General features: G+C 33.2%; 1 protein-coding gene across 1 annotated transcript; it reads left to right on the forward strand.

Moving 5' to 3' along the window:
* Positions 1 to 1,985: 1,985 nt before the first annotated feature.
* Positions 1,986 to 22,686, forward strand: LOC106126422 (uncharacterized). The gene is made up of 6 exons (XM_013324081.1): positions 1,986 to 2,699; positions 11,741 to 11,897; positions 15,151 to 15,314; positions 19,461 to 19,697; positions 20,013 to 20,147; positions 21,454 to 22,686. The coding sequence occupies exons 1-6, from the start codon at positions 2,037 to 2,039 to the stop codon at positions 22,258 to 22,260; spliced, it is 2,163 nt and encodes a 720-aa protein (XP_013179535.1). The 5' UTR covers positions 1,986 to 2,036; the 3' UTR covers positions 22,261 to 22,686.
* The last annotated feature ends 344 nt before the right edge of the window (positions 22,687 to 23,030 follow it).

Here is a 23,030-nt window from a genome sequence, read left to right on the forward strand (position 1 = left end):
AATTTGCTTTTGTAATATAAAAATATAGGTCATAATAAGTTTTCCTTCAGAAATACTAACCCAATCTTTGAGCTGATTAACCGTTAGTTCCCGGAACAAAATCTTTGGATAACACATATCGTCATCCCTGTCATTATGTTTGACAAAAGAGAGATGACAATATGTTTTAAACGGGGATATCGGTCTTAGAAACTCACGGCAAATGTAACAATTTTAATGTATTACTCATGCACAATTTTTTTAATATATTTTATGTTAAAACTCGAATTTTATATAGCGTAATGGATGAAGTGACTCAAAAAATTCGACTAAAGAAATCTGTTGATCGAACGAAAAGTAATATTTGGATATGATATACGTAGCTTATTTCTTGCTTTCTTATCTTTCCGTTCATATATTGGTTAGAATGATTTACGATGTGATTCAAAAGGAAATCATAAATTCGTTTTATAATGAATTAAGTCAAGATACATTATGTTCTTAACGTCTTTCATCATCCGATGCGTATTAACGCCGCACTCAATCAGCTTGCCTTATTTTAAAATACGTGATCTTAAATCAGTTTGCGTCGAAAACAGAAATCTGTTCGTATACTGTAAAATGTGTTAACATCTTTAAACGTTTGAGAGAAAACAATACGGTAGCGAGTAACATAAATTACAAGAAAGATATACTGCTTTAGAGCGCCGATAATATTTTGAGAAGCGTAATTCTGTTACGTTACTATTACTGGGAATAATTTAATTAAGTCAACGTCTTTTAATTGTTTTAGATTTCAGTACCATTTTATTTTTATTTATTGAATAAATTGCGTTTTAAAAGCAGTTTTATATTCAATATCGTTGACAGTCAAAACTAGATAAATGAGAAACTACTATAAGCTAGAAAAACATCGCGATCCCTGGGATTTCATTAACCCAAGTTCGACTGTTCATATTCACAATTACGATCTAGACTGAATTTGTAAGTATTTTTTTCTTTTTCTTTATATATTTTACCTGGATGTTATAAGTTGCATACTTTCAATTAAATTATTATATTTTGAATCATGACTTGGCAAAAATAGTTTTTTTTTAACTCAGGAAATACATAATTTAATGCTTGCTAAGCTTCCTCTTAGTACAGGTTTCTCGTGAAGCACTTACTATGGGAATAATCCTATGAAGTAAGATCTTAATATAGGTTTACTAAGAGACTTTTTGCTTAAGAGCCATTACTCTGAGTGCGATAATAAGCTCGATGAAAACAATTTTACGAAACGGAATGTATAAAACGTTTTCAATGATTCATATAGCATAGTAACTAGATAACGTCCTCTCTAGTTTTCTTTAATTGGACTAGATCCAAATACAATGTTGAAATTTTCAATCATTGATTAATCGTTATATAATATAATTTGCCGACGACATTATCGACGAGAGAAGTCAAACAATTGAAAAACATTTATCAAAAACTGGAAAACAATATCCAATTCTGTAATGAAACAATTTTGTCTGTTGTTTTCGCGGAATTTCAATTATTTTTCAATATTACTGGTCGGTTGATGCTGTCGATAATATAATATAATATTAATATATGATCCAACTTTTTATCAATTTACATATTTTAATATTGATTATTCAAAATTTAATATCGATAACCACGAAATGCGCTCGCTCTATCAATTAAACAGAAAAATTACCAGAAAACAATATTTGATTGATTATGTATTTTTAAGCTGCTGAGATGGCTCATCATAGTTTCAGTTACATTCTGAACCACATGTTGTATCATGTCTGATAAACTTTGTACATCCGTATAGGTGTTGAAGTGCATCAGTGGTCCGCAATGCCGACGTAATTCAGACACAACCGCTGAGAATACGCGAATGTGTTTATTTGTGGTGCTTGTAGCGACGCGCGACGCACGCGCTGGCCATGCCGCTGATACTTCAGTTGTTTCGTGGGGCGCCGCGAGGAATGCCGCGTTACGTTCGCACGCTCTCTCGAAAGAAACGCGAAAACACCGATCTCACATGTGCCCTTTAAAATATCATAATGTCCAATCATAAGGATCACGATGTGAAACATCGAAAGAATGACAATATATTAAAGAGTCTGCCTTCAGAAGTGTTGTTAAAAGCTCGGAGTACTCTAGTCTCTCTCGGTGGAGCTCTCAAGTCGAAAAACGATCAGCAACATAGGCCCAAGAAACATGAGTCTAAAGGAAAAAAGAATAACGAAAGACTCAAGAGCAGTCGTTCGGAACCCGAGTTCAGTGACATGCGAGCTAGTAAACATAGGAGTCGGATAGACGAGCTTCCACGTGAATATGTAGGAGAGAGAGTCAGGCCGAGGCCGCAATCAATGGGGCCAATGAAACGGTATGATGATAGTGTAGACTTCTTCGGAGGTAGCTATCCTAGGGAAATCACACCAATTAAACGTAATTTCGAATCGTCTGATGATGTGTGTATTCAATCGCGGTTAGTGATACCTGTTAATGATAGACTTAGTGCTGATATTCATATCCAAGATAACAACGAACGGCCGAGGAAGAAGCTTTCCTTCCGTGAGCCGGAAATCGTGAGCAATGGGAGCAGTACTTTAGGTCGATCTAGCAAACTGATGGGTGTCAACAGTCTAACTCGTAGACCTAATAGAGTGTCCCTCAAATCGGACACACATTCTAGTATAGATGGCTTGGACTCCGACTTAGAGGTGAGAATTTGTATGAGCACTAAAAATATTTAATAAGTTTGATTATTCGAAAAATAATAGTTGATTAATGTTAAACATTTTTTTTTGTAAATGTCGACATAACTAGTCAAAACTTGGTAACTACTGGCAACGAAAGTTTGTTGTACACAAGAGCATCAAAAATATTCCAGTGTTTTATGACCATTAAAATGTGTGACGTTTACACTGTAACGTTTATTATGTTTCAGTCGATGCGTTAAAAACTATAAAATGTGAATGGCTTGTTCATGAAAGTTATTAAATTTTACGTAATTACATTTGTAATAATCTGTATGACTGTATAGTTAGGCCGTAATACTGAAGCATAAGAGTCGTGATCAGATCGATTTAAATTAGTAAAAAAATACGTATTATTTTGTATCTCTTAGCTGACGTTACTCGCCTGTAGTCTAATTCTCTTAATAAATCTTTATCTCCGATGATATAACGGCTTATTATTTCTCAATTCAATGGTGCGACAGTCAAGGGCGACATTTCCGTCGGCGACTTTATTAATTATTTAGAAAACGAAGGCGTTATGTTCGCGCTGGGATATTTTAGAACTGTTGCCGGCAATGTGTGAATTACGCACTTGAATGGTCGAAGTAACAGAGTCCCGCAATCATTAAATCTCTCTAGCGGTCAGTTTACGTTCAACATATCAAAACACGAGTGCTAAAAGTGTGAAATGCGGCAACTACTACTAAAACTTTCTATTAAAAATCAATAACTCATTCTTTTTATTAATTTCTACTTCGTATAGTTATTAAAATATTCTAAGTGGCCTATTCTGCAGTAGGCTTTTTCAACAATTAATTAATTGACCTACTCTACGATTTTTTTTATATATATCATGAGGTGGCAAACGAGCGAGCGGCCACCTAAAATCGCTGAAATAGCGATGTGACCGTTGCATATAGACATGCGCATTTGCATATGCATTGCCTACCTTTAGTCGACGGAGGAGAGGATGCACAGAAAATATTTTCCCTTCCCATGCCCTTTGATTTACCCTGCTTATTTTACTTCACGAATTAAAATATCACAATGACATCAAATAATCATGACATTAGCCTAATTACGAACAATATCGAAATACAAGCTTCCAGCTTAATAGGTTACAATAAATATTACGAGATTACTTTCAATAATATGCTAATAAAAATATAAAATATTCAGACGTATCGTAGATATAACTGAGGCATTCCTAATACTGTGATGAAACAACAAACCTTTCGTGTTTTATCGCTTTCGTAAACATAGGTAATGGACGTTACTATTTTAGGTTACTTATAGCGGACGGTGTTGCATTGAATTACTTCTTTCAATAGTGCCACTATAACACAATGATTTTAAACATAAAAATGTAAAAACAATCTTTCCAGATAACTACAATTGTATTCTATGAATATCTTTGCTCGTAACTCTTCTTACGAAAAATACCTAGTTTTTGTACCACATGCTATTAGATGTGTTAACATAATGTTACAACTAAATAAAGTCTTGGGAAGCGGCGGAAAATGCTAAAGCAAGCAAATACAGGGGTCTAGGCTCCGATTTTGTCCCATTCGGTGTCGAGACCCTTGGCCCTTGGGGTAGCGCTTTAAGGCTTTTTAAGGAAATATCAAAAAAGTTAAACGACATAACAGGGGACCGAAGAGCTGGCAGCTACCTCGGACAAAGAATTAGTATAGCTATTCAAAGGGGGAACCTTGCCTAAAGGGATCCCTTTTAATAATATATTTAATTATTGGTTTTTAATATAATATTATAGATTTAAAAATACTTCTATGTAGATATATGATACAGTGACCATGATTTATGGAATAATAGAAATATTGGTTAGTACGGATAATGACAAAAATACTTTATTAAAAAAACATAACAAAGTAAAGTACCCAGTACATAGAACCCGGGAATAGTGTAGCTTTTTAACAGTGGAAGAATTTTTCAAATCGGTTCAGTAGTTTCGCAGACTATTCAATACCAATAAACAATCAAACCTTTACTCTTTATTATATCTTACTAATACTATAAAGGGGAATATTTGGATGGATGGATGGATGTTTGTTTGAAGGTATAGCTGCATGGTTCTCGCTGACATTTGTCATATATGTAGAACATAGTCTGGAAGAACACATAGGCTACTTATTAAGTTTGTTTTTCTTTCCGCGCGAACGGAGCCGCGGAAAACAGCTAGTTATATTATAAACAAAGAGACTACTGTACCCTGATTGTTTTTAAATTCATAACCTAATTGTTGAAGACTTAAAAAAATTTAAGATATGACACAAAGAAATGTCAGTCAATACGCTCTGTAGCCTTAAAAAGCTAATAGAACTAAAGAAGAAAATGATATGACTGAAAAAAGATAACGTGACTTCGCAATAAAATAATGTCACAGAATAAACCAAATTTCAAGATCAAAGTCCCCAGAGAGCAAACGTTGACCGGCACTATTTCTAATAGGCATACGAAAATAGATCTGTACAATTTTTTCATGTAATTCAATGTCTTCTAAAAACTATCTTCATTCTATAAAACTATTGATCTTTTAATTTTTTTTTTCACAAAGATTAAAATTCAACAAGTATTATGACGTCTTTCTTTTAGTTTTTTATAATGGCGACAATGCTGCCGGCACTTTACCGACTGTTTAAACTGTTCGTGTATAGGTTACCTTTATCGCATATTTCATATTAAGTTGTTTCGTCCAATTGTACACATTGTGACATAAATATCATTACGTATTATTTAGATTTATTTCAAAGGAACAAATGAAGATTCAATCACAACTATAGTTAAGGTAAATATTTTTGTCGCACAGTGAACTCAGGACTAGGGAAATGATTGCCCAGTACTCTAACAACTGGGCCACGAGGTCTTCAAATGTATTTATTTCTATTTCAATCATCAATTGAATTTCAATACAGCGTTGATAATAAAAATGCTTGTCTACCTTACTCCGAATTTATAGCTTCCCAATGGTGAAGAAATTATAAAAATAGTTTCTTTTGATTGATTATTTCTTTTAATAATTATAAACAGAATAGTAAAAATTAAGAGTTTTTCTATGATTTTCTCGTCTAAGTGATCCTAAGCATTATTTCTTTAACCTTTCAAGTTGTTTTATAAAAACAAAATTTTATAACAACTAGATATTGCATACTATTTCGAATATAATACTGACAATTTAAAATGTAAGTTCGAGTATGAATTAACATTTGGGCCGTAACAACCATCGGTAGTGGTACGATAACACCTCTCCGGGTGTTCTATCCCTTTTATGAATTGCGTAATTTATTATCGGCACGAGTGCAGGGGTCGTAAACTTGGGCCTGCGTCTTTATAGCGGCCGTAGTGCGACACGTACGAAAGCTTTTATCCTAAACCAACCGCATTTCAGCGTCCTTCATACAACTAGTGACGAAACTGACAAAAATAGACGACTAGCGTACAAACGATTGAGTTGGCCAAAAATTATAAACGGCTTAAAGGTCATTGTCTTTGATTGCCTAACATTTTTCATTAAATTCAATCTCTAATCAAACTGTTCAATTTTTTAACCATTATTTTTTCAACAATTTTACTTTATTACATCTTCCTCCATTGTTGTTTTCTTAATTAAAAACATTTCAAAGTTAAATATGACAGTGCATATAAGTTTAAGTTAATACCAATAGTGAGGTAGAAAGTTTATCAAACTCCTGAGCAAACCAAGAACAAATTAAATCGTCCAACAACTGTTGGGCAAACCACTTAATTAATGCGTTCATGGAAGCCGGAACATCGATAAATGCCCCGCATCCATTTAATTAAAACTTTAGATAGCAAACGGATAAAACGACTCTATTTCATTACGAACACAATATGCACTCTATTCAACTATTACAAAAATGATATGAAACTTTCCAAAGCTGAAGAAATGTATGGAAAAGTACATACTATGTTAATATATAGTTAAGAGCAGGATAATAATGATTGTAATAAAAATATTGAAGAGATTTGTTTATGTTTCGTCAATGGAAACTCACTGTATGATATTTATCTTGCCTTTCGTATCGATCCATTGCTTAAGATTTCTCATTTCAAAAACATTGCAACTGTCAACGTAAATATTGACATACGCAAAGACGGTAAACACACAATGAACAGGCGATGGTTCAAAGTAATGTTCAAATAACCCAGTAGGTATGAAACATTTCAGAATAATGTATATTTCCATTGTCGAGGAGTATAACATATTATTGTCCCTCTCATTCTCGTTCTCGAAATAGAGACAGAAATATGTCTTAATTCATATCGGTGTTTGTTGTTTCATATGGAAACATTTAATGATCCACGTTGACTGCATGTCGAGAGAATAGTATAAGCAATCCCGTTGACGTTCCAATATCGTCCGCGACTGAGGGCTCTTTGAAATTCTATTAGCTAGATGTCAAATTCAGTGACCATGTAATGTCCACTAGTTAATAGAACGATATTAGAGTTTGCATCCGTCCATCTATGACAACTACATTGCCGGTCATCAATTTATGATACACGATTTCAGTTTAACAACGTGGTGTATTTTTCCGTCATCAGTTACTAAAATCAATTTTCCGTTAACAGACTTTTATAATATACTGAAATTGAAACTCTTGATCCTTCGCTTTTTCTGCAAACTGTACTAAATTACTCCTTAAACAAAACATACTGTTTTAAATTACTGTACTAGGGCAATAAAACTTAATTTTTTTTATATGTATTTCAGTAGAAAACTACGATTACAATATAAATGTTAGATATTGTAAATATGTATATGTGGGTATACATATTATGTTACAATTTAAACATAATAAAAACATCTTAACAATCATCTCACGTGTTCTCAGGCTTTATATGTTACGATGTGTTCATGAGTGGCTTACATCGTAAATTTAAGCAGTCATCTGCTTTGAAATGACTCGTTTACATGAAAACTACGTGATACCTCGCGCATGTAATTACTTTAACATTGTATTAATAAACTAGTTTCAGATTTACTGTAACATTAAATAAAAAAGGATATTTTTTAGAGCGTCGGTGGCTCAGATGTCAAGCATTAGATTTGCTGAATCTGCAGGTTCTGGGTTCCAATCCCAACATGTAACAATGCGTCTTTCGATATACATGTGTACATTAATCCAGGATTCTTACGGTGAAGGAAAACATCGTGATTGCAATATGCCCATTTCTGAGAAGAGACTCAAAAACGTATGTGATGTCCATCAACCCGCCTTTGGCCAGCGTGGTTGACTATGGCCTAGTAGATCCCTAACTTATGGTAGGGTCCGAGCACCTCTGTGGGGCATATGGTGAGCTGATGATGATTTTTTTTATAATATTGTTTGAATAAAATATATATTCTTATTTAACTACAGCTTTGCAGTTCACAGAACTACATTTCACTCCATATGTAAGAGAAATCAAGAAAATAATAATACATCAACGTCAGACTTAATATAACACCTTTACTATTGTATGAAGAAATTTATAGAAAACCCGAATTAAAGATGAGAATTTTTTTATATGAAAGGCCGTACTGTCATTTTACTTTTTCGGGTACATTAAAAATTTAAAAGCCGATGAAAAACTACACATATAAAATCGGAAAATATGTCGGAAAATTTTTAGGCCACCGAAATCAAACATCATTTGATTTGTAAAAAAAAATCATATTTTCTTTTACATTTTACGTACAAAATGTTAGCATTAACCGCGTTATATTTATTTACTTCTCGGCAAATATTTTGTCAGCGACGTCTATTTAAAATTATTAATGTCGACACTTTTCGTTATAATTTAAACGAAGCGTTTGAATTTATGTTTTATTTTTTTTTATGACAAACTGTCAGATGAGTGACATTTACAATATTTGATTGACTTATTACGTCATATTTTTTACGTCACGCACACAAATCGTAGGATTTTAAATTGTGTTCATATTATAACGCATTATTGTTATCTCTGTCTTTTTTAAGGAAATAAAAGGGATGGCAACTTTATTGTAATACGGGAGTAGTGACAGTGAAGACTCTTTGTTAGTGATATCTGTTCGAAACCAAGTATCGGAACGTACCTTGGCTGTCGTCCAAGGATTACTATTGAACCCATCACGTCCAAATTCGAATTCCCCCACTGCACTTATAATAATAAAAGAACAGAGTTGTTGTAATAATCACATTATGCATTTCAACATAGTTTTTGTTCTAAATAAAAATATTAAAATAATCACTTATTTACTAATATTATAAAGCGGAAGAGTTTGTTTGTTTAAACGCGCTAATCACAGGAACTACTGGTTGGATCTGAAAAATTCTTTTTTTGTTGGATAATCCATTTATAGAGGAAGTCTGTAGATTATATGGCATTACGTCGCGATCAATAGTTTTTTTTTAATTCCGCGCAGACGGAGTCGCGGGCGACAGCTAGTTACATTCATATGACACGTTTTTGAGTTGTCTTCTTAGTTGTTAATTTTACTGTACTGGAACAGCTAAGTTACAAGGAATGGCGATATACAGTATGTATCTAACAACGTGTTTAGTTGTATGGATGTAGGAGAATACAGGGTGGTATGCTACGATCACCACAAATGAAAAATCTTCCCCCGTTACTTTAAAGGTATGTTATGGTACGGTAATAGTAAAAAAAAGATAGTAAATTTTTTCATACATATATAACTACGGTTGAAAATGACGGGTATTCAACGAATGTTCAATAGTTAAAATCGATAATTATACTTCGCGCAAAAATGTCTGGCATATCATAAAAAATCCAATTAAAAACTATGTTCGCTCGTTTCGCTTCATCGAGATTTTGTTATTCAGAGGGTTTTTTAATTCCATTAGCAAGGTTGACGTTATTTCGAAGTTACATTGACGAGGTTGTACGTATTAAAAGCTTTTCCCTAGCTAAGTGAACTAAATAAAACATGCGATATCGCTTTGAAAAACGACAAAGAATACACAGCTAAGTATTGAATATGTAATAATCCATCAAACCGAATTATAATGAATATTAAACTAATATGTTATATTTGTTCCTTACGCGTTCCTAAACCACTGGACAGGGTTTGTTGAAAATGTTGAAGAATGGGCGTAGGACTTCAGATAAGGTTTGTGCCCTAAAAATCTAAATATAAAAGTAATAATTTGGTTTTAAATGAACTTGTAGTATGATATTTTGATTACTTAGATTTTTGGAGTTTTAAAGCATTCCAATGCATATAGAGTTCAGCAAGACTCAAATATAAAAAGACGAATATTTATGTAAAAATGCTTTGAAATGTAACAACGTAATTCAATTTAAGAAAAAAGGCTTAGATTCAATAAGTGAGGTATATTTAAGTCTTACTGAACTCTACTAGTCGTAATGCTATTACTTACCTGAGTGCAACCTGCTTTGATTATGTTCTTCAGAAGTATTCCGGAGTGCATTAATGCAATTTTTTTGTTCTACTTCGATCGGAGCAAGAGCTTGATTAGTCAAAGGCTGAAAGCCTTATACCCTGGCTTAGTTCAATTCAAGGATACAGGAGTTTTAGTAGCTTTTTGTATTCTTGTTTTATATCATGAAATTTTTTCCATAAGAGTTTTAACATTATTTAATAATGTGAAACAAAAAAAAATCAGCTTGAATTTTTTTTTTATAAAATACTTTAGCATAATGCATTTTATTCTTTACAATCAAAACAAAAGATGGAAAGTCTTCGGTGGCCCATTTGGCTTAATCTCCCGCGAAAACTTCAGCTCTGCAGACATTTTTCTTCATGTGCAATTGCTTGAAATACGTTCTACTGTTCGATTCCGAGAAATACACAAACCTTATCATATTGATCTTTGCAAACATTAATTTGTGTATACTTAATTTAATTTATTTGTGTAATTTATTTCTAAATACATAAAGATTTTTTAAATCTAAACTTAGATTAAATGATATCATCTTACGACTACCAGCATTTTTTAAGAAGAGCTCGGTTGAAATAAATTACTATTAATTTTTTTCCGCTAGATAACTCTATGAATTGCTATTGCAAACAGAGTCCATTCCAATCTTAACTACATATTTTTCTTAAACATAATCAAGACACCCTTATGTATTATTTACAAAGATAGTCATAGTATATACAATACTCATATTTACTTAGTTACCATAACTTATTGATAGAATTGATGGTTTAAAATTTTTCAATATTCCGACCAACTATAATTATACGTCTCCAAGAGTTTGGTAAAATGCATTTACTAAGCCAGGGATGTACTTCCTTTCGTCCATCAGCACGTAACATTGTGTGATAGGATGGGTTAAGCGCTAGTTTATTTATTGTAAAAAGATTATTTATCGGGTTACAAACAATTCTGACAATCCATTAGCGAAAGGGGAACAAATGTTACATTTCAACAGGCGCGGCAAGGTATGCGGTTTTGTATGTCACTTTGTTGTGTCATCCCAAAAACATGTAAAATGTTATTTGTTAGTTAGTTGAAAATGTAATATTTTTTTCGATTTTCGTTCCGAGTGAGGTCATTTAGAAAGCAATGCATGTATATATTTTCTGTTACTTTGTATTCTAAATACCTTGGTCTTGTTATACATATTCTTATCACTACGAGTTCCAATACCAAAATAGATTTATAAATATATTTTTCAACTATTCCTCCGCTTGGTAAAAAGTCGGAAACCGGAATGATTCAACTTTTTCCCGATTGATAAAAGGTTTATATTTTGTGTAGGATTTTATGTCTTATGACCGTTGATACCTTCTGTAAATAGCTGAGTCGTTTTTCAATAACCAGTTATCATATTTGTCTTTTATCCGAAGTGCCATAACGGTATTGAAAAGGGCTAATTACTATGTTTTACGTATATGCCAAATTTCTTCGAGATCGGTTGTGCAAATCTGCAGATACTCTCTAATAAAAATATATTCTTCCAAACATTCGTATTTATAATATTATTAAGCTTAAAAAGAACTGTTTTAAACTTTATTTTCTTCGCAGAACCAGGCCATGAGGATTGTGCGCACCGTTGGCCAAGCTTTCGAGGTGTGCCACAAGATGAAGATTAGAAGCCCTGACAACCAGGCGCCGTCGACCTCGTCTGCCGCAGACATGGCCGTGCCCAGCACCTCCGGAAGATCCGGAAAGACATCCAAAGGTTTGGATAAAAACCTGCATTATATAAAATGTGTTCATACTAATAATGCTTGATGTCAAGCTATGCGATTTTTTTTTAATTTTCATCGTGTTTTAACTTTGATATTTCCTATATTGTATTAATATGTTGCAATGCTATAAAGTGCTTGTGCCAAAGTTAATATTTTTCAATGTGAACCGCTCTTTTGCGATTTAACCAATATTTGCTGGCGACACGCGATTTTGCTGGCGTTTTACGATTGAATTGTGAAATATTAATGTTTTATTTATTAATATAAACACGTGAAGCTTTTCGGGAAATGTCAGTGATGCAAATACACAAATAAATTATTAATAAATCGGCTGTGCGGTACTATTGAAATGGATTTTAAAATTAAGCTATTTAAATGGTCAAAAGTCAATATGTATCAATGTATTTTAAAAGTAGATTGACTGGCATTTTTAAAATTTTTATTTACCGAAAGGCACAATGAAATGTTGTGATGTGATTAATCAAATCTTAAGGACACTTATTATCTTAGACAAAACTTAACTACAAATACTATAAACAGAAATCTTTCTTTATAATTGCCAACATTCGAAAATCGGAAAGATAAAATTCTTCTGAGATGAAAATATTATCTTCCTTATACTTATACAGTCACAAAACATAGTAATATTTTATTCATTTATAAAAATATTAGCAGATTTTTATAAATTTACTAATATTTCTTGTACCATTCCAATTAAGAGCTATGCTTGTGGTGTTTACGACAGTAGAATGGTGGTATTCAAACTCCCGACCTCGCGATCGGAAATCCGTACTCTTAACCATAAGGCTATTGACGCTCAATTTAGAAAACTAATTTAAGTTTACTAACACACTAGAGTTGACAAGCTTGTTAATGACATGATTTTCAAAATAAAGTCATAAGATGGTGTTGCCATCTCTACACTCTGCGTGGTATAATCTGACCGCGAAATTGCCGCTAAATTCTTGTGCCAAATACTACAGTATATTACGGAAAGATAGACATCTATCACACTTATCTCGTATGATCAATGATCGTATAAATTATCCGTCAGTTAACACCAACGCTGGTCATAAATAACAATTATCATGCACTTATTAGACATGTTAACACTATAAAAACGTAAATATCGAAAAGAAGCAGTTTATAACACCAATAACATAACGTCCGTAAATAAGAAGGGTAGGCAGAGACCACTAATTTAGAACACCAATTTCATACAATAACTAATCTGCCATATAACTATAATAGCTGTCGCCTGCGACTCAAAAATATATTAAGTTGCTTATGTGAACAATTCAGTGTGGAAAAAATTCCAGACTATGTTCCGTTCCGCCGTTCTGGAGATACCTTCAAACGAACATCCATCTATCCATCTAGACATTCGCATTTATAATATTAGTAAGATTATTATCTTTTAGTTACCTCTACTAATCGTCTAGTCCAGTGATTCCCAAACTTATTTTGTCTACTACCCACTTTGAGAATTAATATTTTTTAGCGCCCCCATATTAGAGCTTAAGCAATCTTTTAATTCATATTAGTTCACGTTCACAAGTTGTCGAGAGTCGAGAGCTCATGCAGACATTGTCTAAGAGGCCTCCTAGCTAAATAAAATTACAAATCACCCCCCAGGCCTCTACACAACGCCCCCATTTTCTTTCTGGGTCTCTGACCGCCTACCTTAACACCTGCAGCGCCCACCAGGGGGCGTTATGGCCACTTTGGGAAAGACTGGTCTAGTCGTTTTATTAAAAAAAAATAGTTAACTAATGACAAAATCACATCACTAAACAATGAATATAATATACATGATGATATATCTTTGTAATTCGATATATAATATTGAATGTGACAAAATTAGGTCATCTCAAACCACCTGACTCAATGTTTACGGTACAGCGCCACATCTTAACTATATTCCACCGCATCATATAGAGGATTATAATTAGATTTTATGTATTGTTTTATGACATAAAACGCGACCGGCAACAGCTGGGTACGTCGGCTGCGTCACCGTTTATTACCTATGTGACGGTTATACGTCTGTAAACAGTAGCTCAGGTAAAAAATTATAGATTTTCACCGAGTAATCGTAGATTTACATTGAGGAAAAAAATGTTACCTAAGCTATTAGAAAGAGAAATGTGTGTCTGAGTCTTACAGCAGTGGAAACTCATGATAAGAACGTGAATTTCACGTCATATCCGAAAAAAAAATCAATGTTGATTTTTAAAGCTTTCTAGGAACTATTATGAAAATTATTACGTACATTGTGACTTTACAGTCTGTAATATTAGTAAATTGTATATGCCTTCTAACAATACTTTTTTTTCTCCATGTGGAGTTGGTCTATCTTGGGCCTCTAACAGAAACCTAAGATGACCTAGACCAAATGGACTAAAATCAGGATGTCAATACATTTTTCAATGTGCTTTATAAAATTACTTTGTGATATAAAAATCTTTAAATTATTAGTTTAATAAACAAGGAATATATCAGCCAACAAATAAGCACTCAGTAGGCACCTAACTTGTAAACTATTTGATCCTTGGCAACTCAAACGTTACCACTGCCAACAGAGAGACGGCTTCCAAAAGTTTTCAAATTCTTATAAAATTTAAATTCTTCAAAACTTTCGCTACAACCCTGCACACATTTAATAAAACTTTAAATACTTTTAAACCTTTTGAATTAATACAACACTATTTAACAAGATAAAACTGTTTAAAAACTAAAGAAACATCTGGATTTCAAACACAAAATAATAAAAAAAGGACACAAAGATAAAGAAAACTCATGATTCTCTTACAAACTACTGTATCGGATTAATGTCCTGATATATCCAGGTCTAAATACATATATAAAAGTCTATAAATCTCTATAATTTTCCATAAAAACGTTAATAATTCCTCACAATGATTACGCTATTCGTTATCAGAATAATACTTCTAATTGCGATCTCAATCACCCATTAAGCAATTACGTAGCTGTCAAACACATAACTCATAAAATATAATACATATAACGCCAGATACTTCTATCACATTAAAGTATGGCCATTTATAAACAATATTATATAAGATTCTAGTTTCTTTTTTTTTAATTCATAATCTTTTGGAAGAATTATGATCATATACAGAATTCTTTTTTTAAATTTGTTTACCTTAATTTACGATATTTTTATTTCAGATTAGATTTATAGTTAAAAGGTTATCATCAGACCGTTCCTATTGTTATCAGAAGCACCGTCTACATCTGGAGCTTCGGTGTCTGGGGGAGCATCGACATCCAAGGCCGGCAAGACCGAAGCCCATAAGGGATCGAAGGGCAAGCAACCTGCGCGTCCGACACAACTGGACCTCTTGCCGCCGCCGCCGAAAAAGGAGGGAGGAAAGCGCTCTCAGGTAATAATTAAATCAATTGCTGTTCGTGGATCTCGCTAAAACTTGAGAACGGCTGAACGGATTAACTATCTTGATTTTGAAATGTTCGTGGAAGTCTAGGGAAGTTTTAAAGGGTGAGAAAAATGCGAATAATTGCCGGGATTTAATTATGTTTTTTTTTTTCAATTACGCGTGGACGGAGTCACGGGCGACAGCTAGTGGATTAATAAATTAGATAGCTTAACATATATCGCATAGCGACTGAATGCCATATAACTTGGACTTATAAACAATATGATATCGCTTACAAACACTATTGGTAATAACCCTCAAAACTTGCGTACTCTACAATGTTAATAACATGTTCTTACTGTGTTATTATTATTTTTATTAGAATCCTTATAAGAAGTACAGAATCTCTATAAATCATACCTCACTAAGTCAACAGAGAAGACTCTCTCTGTTCTCAGACATTTTAACTATAAAAATGCATTCTTAAGTCTTCTTGTTAAGTCGGACCTCGACAAGTTTTTTGTAGTTTGACCATCGAAATATCGTTATATTACTGTAGAATTAATGACATTGAATTCGATTCACAGACCCTCAATGTGCCTTTGATCTTTATAATATCCACAAACAACTAAACAAATAGTAGTATTGATGTTATTTGCGAATCGTCAATCGTTCGGCTTGATGATTCGCAAACGACTTCGTGTTATCGAACGGCATCTGTAATTTGTACAAACGTTGTAAAAATAGAAACAATAAGGAATATTGGAAATAGACTACAACACTCATAATAATCACCCTCCCACATAGTATCTACAATATAATAAATCCTACATATAATAACATTGGTATGCAAGATCGATCTAGATCCAGCAGTTCCTATGACGCTACTACTATGATACTTAAAATAATCTTCTTTAGGCGATTCGTTGCTCGTTTGCACCCGTCTCCTATAAAAAAAATCTTTTTGGCCTCACACAGCTGCCTTGTGGAACGGTCTGTCCTCGGCGGTATTTCCATTCGACTTATAACCAATACGAATTAGGGTCCTTTAAGAAGCAAGCGTATCACCATCTCAAAAACCGGCAACGCATCTGCGGTTCCTCTGATATTGCTGATGTCCATGGGCATCGTTGAACATCACGGTGTTCCTGCTACTCGTTTGCCCACTTCTGTTATAAAAAAGCAGTTCCTATGACGCTTCTACTATGATATTTAAAATTATCACAAAGAAAGACAGGGGCAAAAATATAAAAAAAACATAGGAGACCTAAAAGCACAATAAGATATACAGATTTGGATACTATGAATGACGTATATTTTTTATTATTCCTGAACGAGATCAAAGCAATATATATGTAAAACAAAAAGATCTATATTTGTAAATTATTCGGAAGTTATAGAAACCATAAATCTATATTAAGCCGTTTCGTGGGAATCGACCGATTTCGTCTAATTTTAGAATATTCTTGAAATTTTATCACTCCCCGTTTATTATTACCACTTTGGCTTTCAAGCACCTATGGAAATGTTGAATGGATATACGCCAGATCATGCTAACAATGACTGGGTATTACCGAGAAGTACTAAACGGATTGAAAAATGACTAATATTAACGGAAATAATAGAAATTAAAAATTAAACATACGATTTCAAAAAAATTCAACTTTTATCGAAACTATTCTTGCTGGGAATTTAATGTTTTATCTTGTATTTGTGTCAGTAATAATACCATCCTTTTGCATTTAGAAAAACAGTAGCATTCGCCCTCGACTCTGCCTGCTAGAAATTAAAACAAAACTTAATGATGTTCTTGCAGACTTTATTCTATATGATTGCCAAATTACATCGATTTCAATCTATACATACATCAAAAGATTCGGATTTATAATATTAGTAAGATATGGCACTATTATAAACAATCCTCTGTAGAGGTTAAGCAGGCATTACCAGCTTTCGCTAAAACACAATTCTTTTATGTAAGCTACGTACGTTGCTTTCCGTTCTGAAGGAACACGTAATGCTGCAGTAGTTTGACTTGTATCACTAAATTTCTTTGAGCCTTAGAAATACATTTTTCAAAACTCAAGTCACGCTTATAGATAGGAGTTCAGTTCCTTTATGAGACATACGATCCAACGATCCTTCAACGTATTTACAAGACCAACTTCAAGCTTTATCAACGAAATTCATTCTTACCTTACTGTCGGAAAATTGTTGCTATACATGTGTTAAGACAGTGGAAACTGGTCGTCAAAATATAATACACTAACGACACTGTTTAATTCTATTTAAGTCACTATAATACAAAACAGTTATTTTATAACAATAATGAGGAATAATAATAATTACCTAATTACATCTTCTCAATAATTTCGTCTATTAATTGAATAAAATGTATATTAAAATCATTTCATATTTATATTTATTAGCTTATTAATAGAGTGAAAATACAGTCGTGTTAACATTCGAAATAAATTTATTGGAGAATTTTTTTAATCCGTCTTATAAGTTTATTGTTGATTAAAAATGTGTTCGAGTACTAACACTGAGGAAATTATTATTTAAATTAGAACGATTATTTGGAACAAAGGTTATTTGGAAGAAAGTTATTATGTATTTTATAGAGCGTATATTTCGAGAGGGTATTTTGAAAGTCAATTAAGAACGATAAATTGAAAAATATTACAATCCAAGAACAGAAAGGTGCGATGTTTCATAATTATTTTATTTATTTATTAAAATGAAACCTTAGATTATGTGATGAATTTGTTTACACAATTATATTAAAGTTTATTAACAATTTTTTTTAAATAATTTCTTCAATTAAGTAACTAAAAAATGAGGCACGTCTTTTGTAAAAAGTATTATAAATAGATAAAGCTTTTATTGTCTGACAAATAATAAATACACTTTTACAATATTTACAACATATTTAAGAAAAAAATGTAAAACTTAATAACATAAGAAGTATCTTTATCATCAGCTCACTATACGTCCCCACCGAGGGGCTCGGAGCCTACCCTAATTTAAGGGTGATTAGACCTTAGTCAACCACGCTGGCCCAATGCGAGTTGGTTGACTTTACACATATCTTTGAATTCCTTCTCAGATATGTGGCAGTTGCATCACGATGTTTGCCTTCACCGTAAGAACTTTGAATAAATGTACATATGTAAAGAGCAGTATATTATTCGTTAAATCTGTTAAAACATTTCACAAATAAATTCGTACTATACCCCTTCTACAATCACATACAACTAGTGTCAACAAAATCCGTCGCATTTATGCATTACAAAAATTATGAATTCCTTGCATTTAAATTATTAACTTATTCAAATTGTGTTACGAGTGAGAAATTAGCATTCTTCGGTATACTGTTGATTGGATTTTATACTTATGTACATATACGGTCTATGTGTAATTTACTTACATATTTTAGCTTTAAAATTACATGACTTTTTTTTCTTGAAAGGTGATCTAAATATTTATTTTATGAGTTAGATATTTAAATTATATTTTATTAATATAAGCAATCGCATGCGACTCCGTTCGCGCAGAATTAGAAACTGAGAAGTCTATGTGTTCTTCCTTACTATAAACATTTATGTTAAATTTCATCTGGTTTTGTTGAGCTGTTCTGTAGATACCTTCCAACAAACATCATTCCATACATTCAAATATTCGCATTTATAATATTAGTTACATACGGATGTTATGTCTAAAGATAAAATAAAAAAAAAATGCATTATACTTCAAAGAACAGATGATACTTTTTAAGCTTTTTTTTCTTTTCAAGTAACTGGCTATATCATAAAGTGCACCAATTGCTGGGCGTCGCGATGGACTTAACTTTTTATTCCAAACTGTCATTCTCTAGGTGCTTAAAATTATGCTTATATAATGTAATGTAATATTATATAAAATGCGAATGTTACTGCTGTCATTGAAATCCTTTAACTGTATTTAACATAATACCCAATATAAAGTTAGTAACATAGAGCGAGTTATTACTATCGAGTTTTGTTTTTGAGAGAACATGAAGTAAATTTATGTTTACCCTGTAAGATGCCAATATGCAATATAAACTATTATACTTAGTGGAAATCGTTTTGTAAGCTGCGAATTTGAGTTTACATAACCATTATATATTTTCAGCCTGCCCCACCATTGCTCACGGTCAACCTACCTGACCTGCCGGAATGCGTCACTAAGGTGGAGTTGCCTAGCGTGCCCGAGATCGACCCGGAGACTCCGCTGAGCGCTCAGCACCAACTTCAACTCCTGCGCGAAAGACTCGAGCAGCAGGCTCAGCAAACTCAGGCAGCAGTTGCCCAACTCTCGCTAATGAAAGACCAACTTGCTGCCGAACAAACTGCACGCTGCGAGGCTCAGGTTAATAGTTTTATTTAACGATTTAAGTCATCCTTTCTCGTGTTAAGTAGCAATGTAATCGAAAATAGTTAAACAATTATTACCAACAAAAGCTGACTGATTCCAATACATTGCAGTTTGCAAATCAAATATATCAAAATGACTTTTGTTTGTAACTTTCAAAATCAACATTTTTTTAGTAAAAAGGTTGCCTGTTAACATATAAATTATAAACAACATAACATGTATTTCCTTGCTTACTTACGTTTAAAGTCATATATTGTGATGTTAGTATTCATGTTTCTATTTTAAAGAGTAAATTTTATTTTTTGACAGGCTCGTACTCACCAACTACTGATTCATAACAACGAGCTCCTTGAGCACATTGCCAGTCTTGTGTCTCATATTCACGAGCATGAGAAGGAAGAGACTCGTCCAATCAGCGCTCAACAGCTGACTATGTTGCCGCAGGTAAATACATCATGACAATTTATTGCTAGCTTTTTACAGTTTTATTATTTAAGCATGTATGTCGTTGTGTTTATGACTTTTTTTCAGTTTTTATTGTTTTGATTTTATTATTTTCGGCAGCATAAATTCAACAATCTGTGCGATTCTTATTAATATTTTAGATTTACAATTCCATTTTCCACGGTAGATCGTACGTCTTCATTTAATTACTTGAAGTGCGCGATCTTTAGAGACTTTTGGTGACATTTTCTATTGAAATGTATCTTTAGAAATAATTCTATAACTGACGTTGTCGTATTTCTCATTTGCTGATTAATATCAATTTACTGTAATATATAAAATGATGTATTGGTGACCAATTGAAATGGATGCAGTAAGCTTAATGCTTTTATGTTACGATCAATTTACAAATTAATATCAGCAATTTTAAAATAAATTTGAGCTTTTGCACGACGAAATCAGTATATTACAAAGTAATACTTAATTAAACAAATTAATTTCGATTGTGTTCTTTTTCAGTCAGTCTAAAGACAAACGATTTAGAAATAAAGTTTAGAGAACCAATCAATCACAGGAATATCACAGATTAGTTATATATTTTTAGTTCTTTTCTAACTCAATATCCGCTTCGTTAAACTTAATCTCGAAGCAATCTGGAATGCAATTGAATATAATCAATACAATTATCCCCACTATACCGAGGCTGCTCGAACTACGTCGGTGTTCTTACGACTTCGTTAAAATTTTCATTCAAACCGACTTAACAGAGGACTTGATTTAGTTTTGTAAAACTTTACGTACTTCGCAATCTGTTTGATATGTTTCGTTTAAATATATTTACACTTAATTGATTTACCTTGAAACAATTTATATCTTATTTACGTTATTTTTCATGTTGCTATGTATTTATGCATGATTTGATTACGTGTTTATACGATTTTAGTTTTAACCGTGTGATATCGTTTACTGAAAGAATGGAACTATGGATCTTTATACCGACTGCTTGAGTTAAAATGTATTGTGATCAATGTTTGAATAGTGGTTTGAGGCAGAAAATAAACAATTCGGCTGTCGGTTAAATGAATCCTAGTATAAACTTTCATATGTGTTGTGATGCAATATAAAACTGGATTGCCAATATGCTTAATTTTTTGTTAACAAATTTTCGGTCGATGTAAGTTGATTTGTTTTTATTTTTTCGCTTTTTAAGTAATTTGCTTTAATTGTTTTATATCAATTAATTATTTACTATATAATTTTATATTAAAATCATATTTTTTTTCCTTTACGCTGCCTGGTGCAGAAGGATATCGCCTCGAACGATGGGGGCAAAGATGAGAGCAACGGCAATCTCGAGGAAGGCGAGGATGATGCACTCATCAACTTTAACGCTCCGCAAAGAACCAAAACGGCACAAAATCAAAACGTCGAGAACAACAACGTGCCACGCACTCCGTTCAGCCCTACTCCCAGTGAGAACAACGAGAACCTCAACCTTGCCAACATGACAAGCGAGGAGATACAAGATTATCTCATCAAGAAGTTCCAAAGCATGAAATTCCTGAATGACCAGGGCGACAACAACAATCAGGAGTTCTACCAGAACACCCAGGGCTTTCCCGACATTCCGCTGTTGAAGTCGGATTTCACCGACTCCGACTTATTGGCCCTTCTGAATACTCAACTCGCACAGGAAGGCTCATGCTCCAGCGAGGAAATAAGCGCTCTGGCTCATGCTATGAGCATTGGTGTATCCCAGAATTCGTCCGACAGCAGCTCCGATTCGAGCTCTAAGGATTCCTCGGGGGATTCCAGCTCAGAGGATGGGCAGCCTTACATTATGCCGCTGTCGCACAACATAACTCTGAAGGCGACAGGTGAGGACGGACGCGTGCGGCTCATTGTACCCGTGAGCCCCTCCGAGAGCGCTGATGACGTGCCGGAGAAGAAGAGCGCCGGCCCGAGCGCTGGCACAAGCGCCGGCTCCTCGCTTCAGGTGCCCGGCCAGTCCGCCGCCGCGCCCATCACGCGCTCCACCAGCGAGAAGGTGCCCAACAAGAGCGAGCTCATGGCCGCCATCCGAGCCCAATGGACGCGACACACCACTAAGTAAACAAACATCGATCATTTGAGTCAAGTTACCTAAACCTACCTTATTTAATTATTTTAGTTATTAAAGATTCTAGTTATACAACTTATTATATAGATTTTAAATTATTTAAATACGTCTTTGGACGTTAAACTTAAAAGTGCCAATATTATAGTTTGTCGACTGACACATGGCCGTTCCTTGAAATAGTTTTATTGTTTATTTTATTTCCATTAAACCTTTCTAGTCATCGTATCCATATAATTTATTTAAGTGCATTTTCCACTACATATCTAGATCATATCCTACCGGAATTTATGCAAAATATACAATACATTTCTCGAGTACAGGTCAAACATTTTGTACCACGATTTTCTATAACAATATATTTTACAATTCTTCTCGAATATGTATACATTAAAAAAGACTTATTAATATCAAAATTTTGTATAAAACTATATATATTTATACGTGCCAAATTATTTACATTCTATTGTTAAAAAAAAAACTCTACTTTCACCTATTTCGAAATCCTAACTATATTTCACAAAGTAACGGACTCAATGAAATCGAAATTATAAGAAAACAAAACTCAGAAACGGAAAATACGATCGATAGATGCACTTTGAAAAGAGGATAAACCTACGATGAACGCATTATTTAATAGATATCTACATATTTAAAGGACAAAAAAATTAAAAATCCAAAAAAAAATTTTTTTGAATATCTGGATGTTTTTCGAATTAATTGTTAGTCACTTTAAAATCATAATAGTAAAATAGAAAAATATTTAT

This window comes from Papilio xuthus, unplaced genomic scaffold, assembly GCF_000836235.2.
Source record: "Papilio xuthus unplaced genomic scaffold, Pxut_1.1 DF825017.1, whole genome shotgun sequence".
Taxonomy (NCBI): Eukaryota; Metazoa; Arthropoda; class Insecta; order Lepidoptera; family Papilionidae; genus Papilio; species Papilio xuthus.

Excerpts from the sequence above, each read along its gene's own strand:
- LOC106126422 (XM_013324081.1), top strand. The coding sequence starts at position 2,037 with ATGTCCAATCATAAGGATCACGATGTGAAACATCGAAAGAATGACAAT. Across the intron at positions 15,315-19,460 it reads AGGGAGGAAAGCGCTCTCAG|CCTGCCCCACCATTGCTCAC; the intron begins GTAATAATTAAA and ends ATATATTTTCAG. Across the intron at positions 20,148-21,453 it reads AGCTGACTATGTTGCCGCAG|GATATCGCCTCGAACGATGG; the intron begins GTAAATACATCA and ends CTGGTGCAGAAG.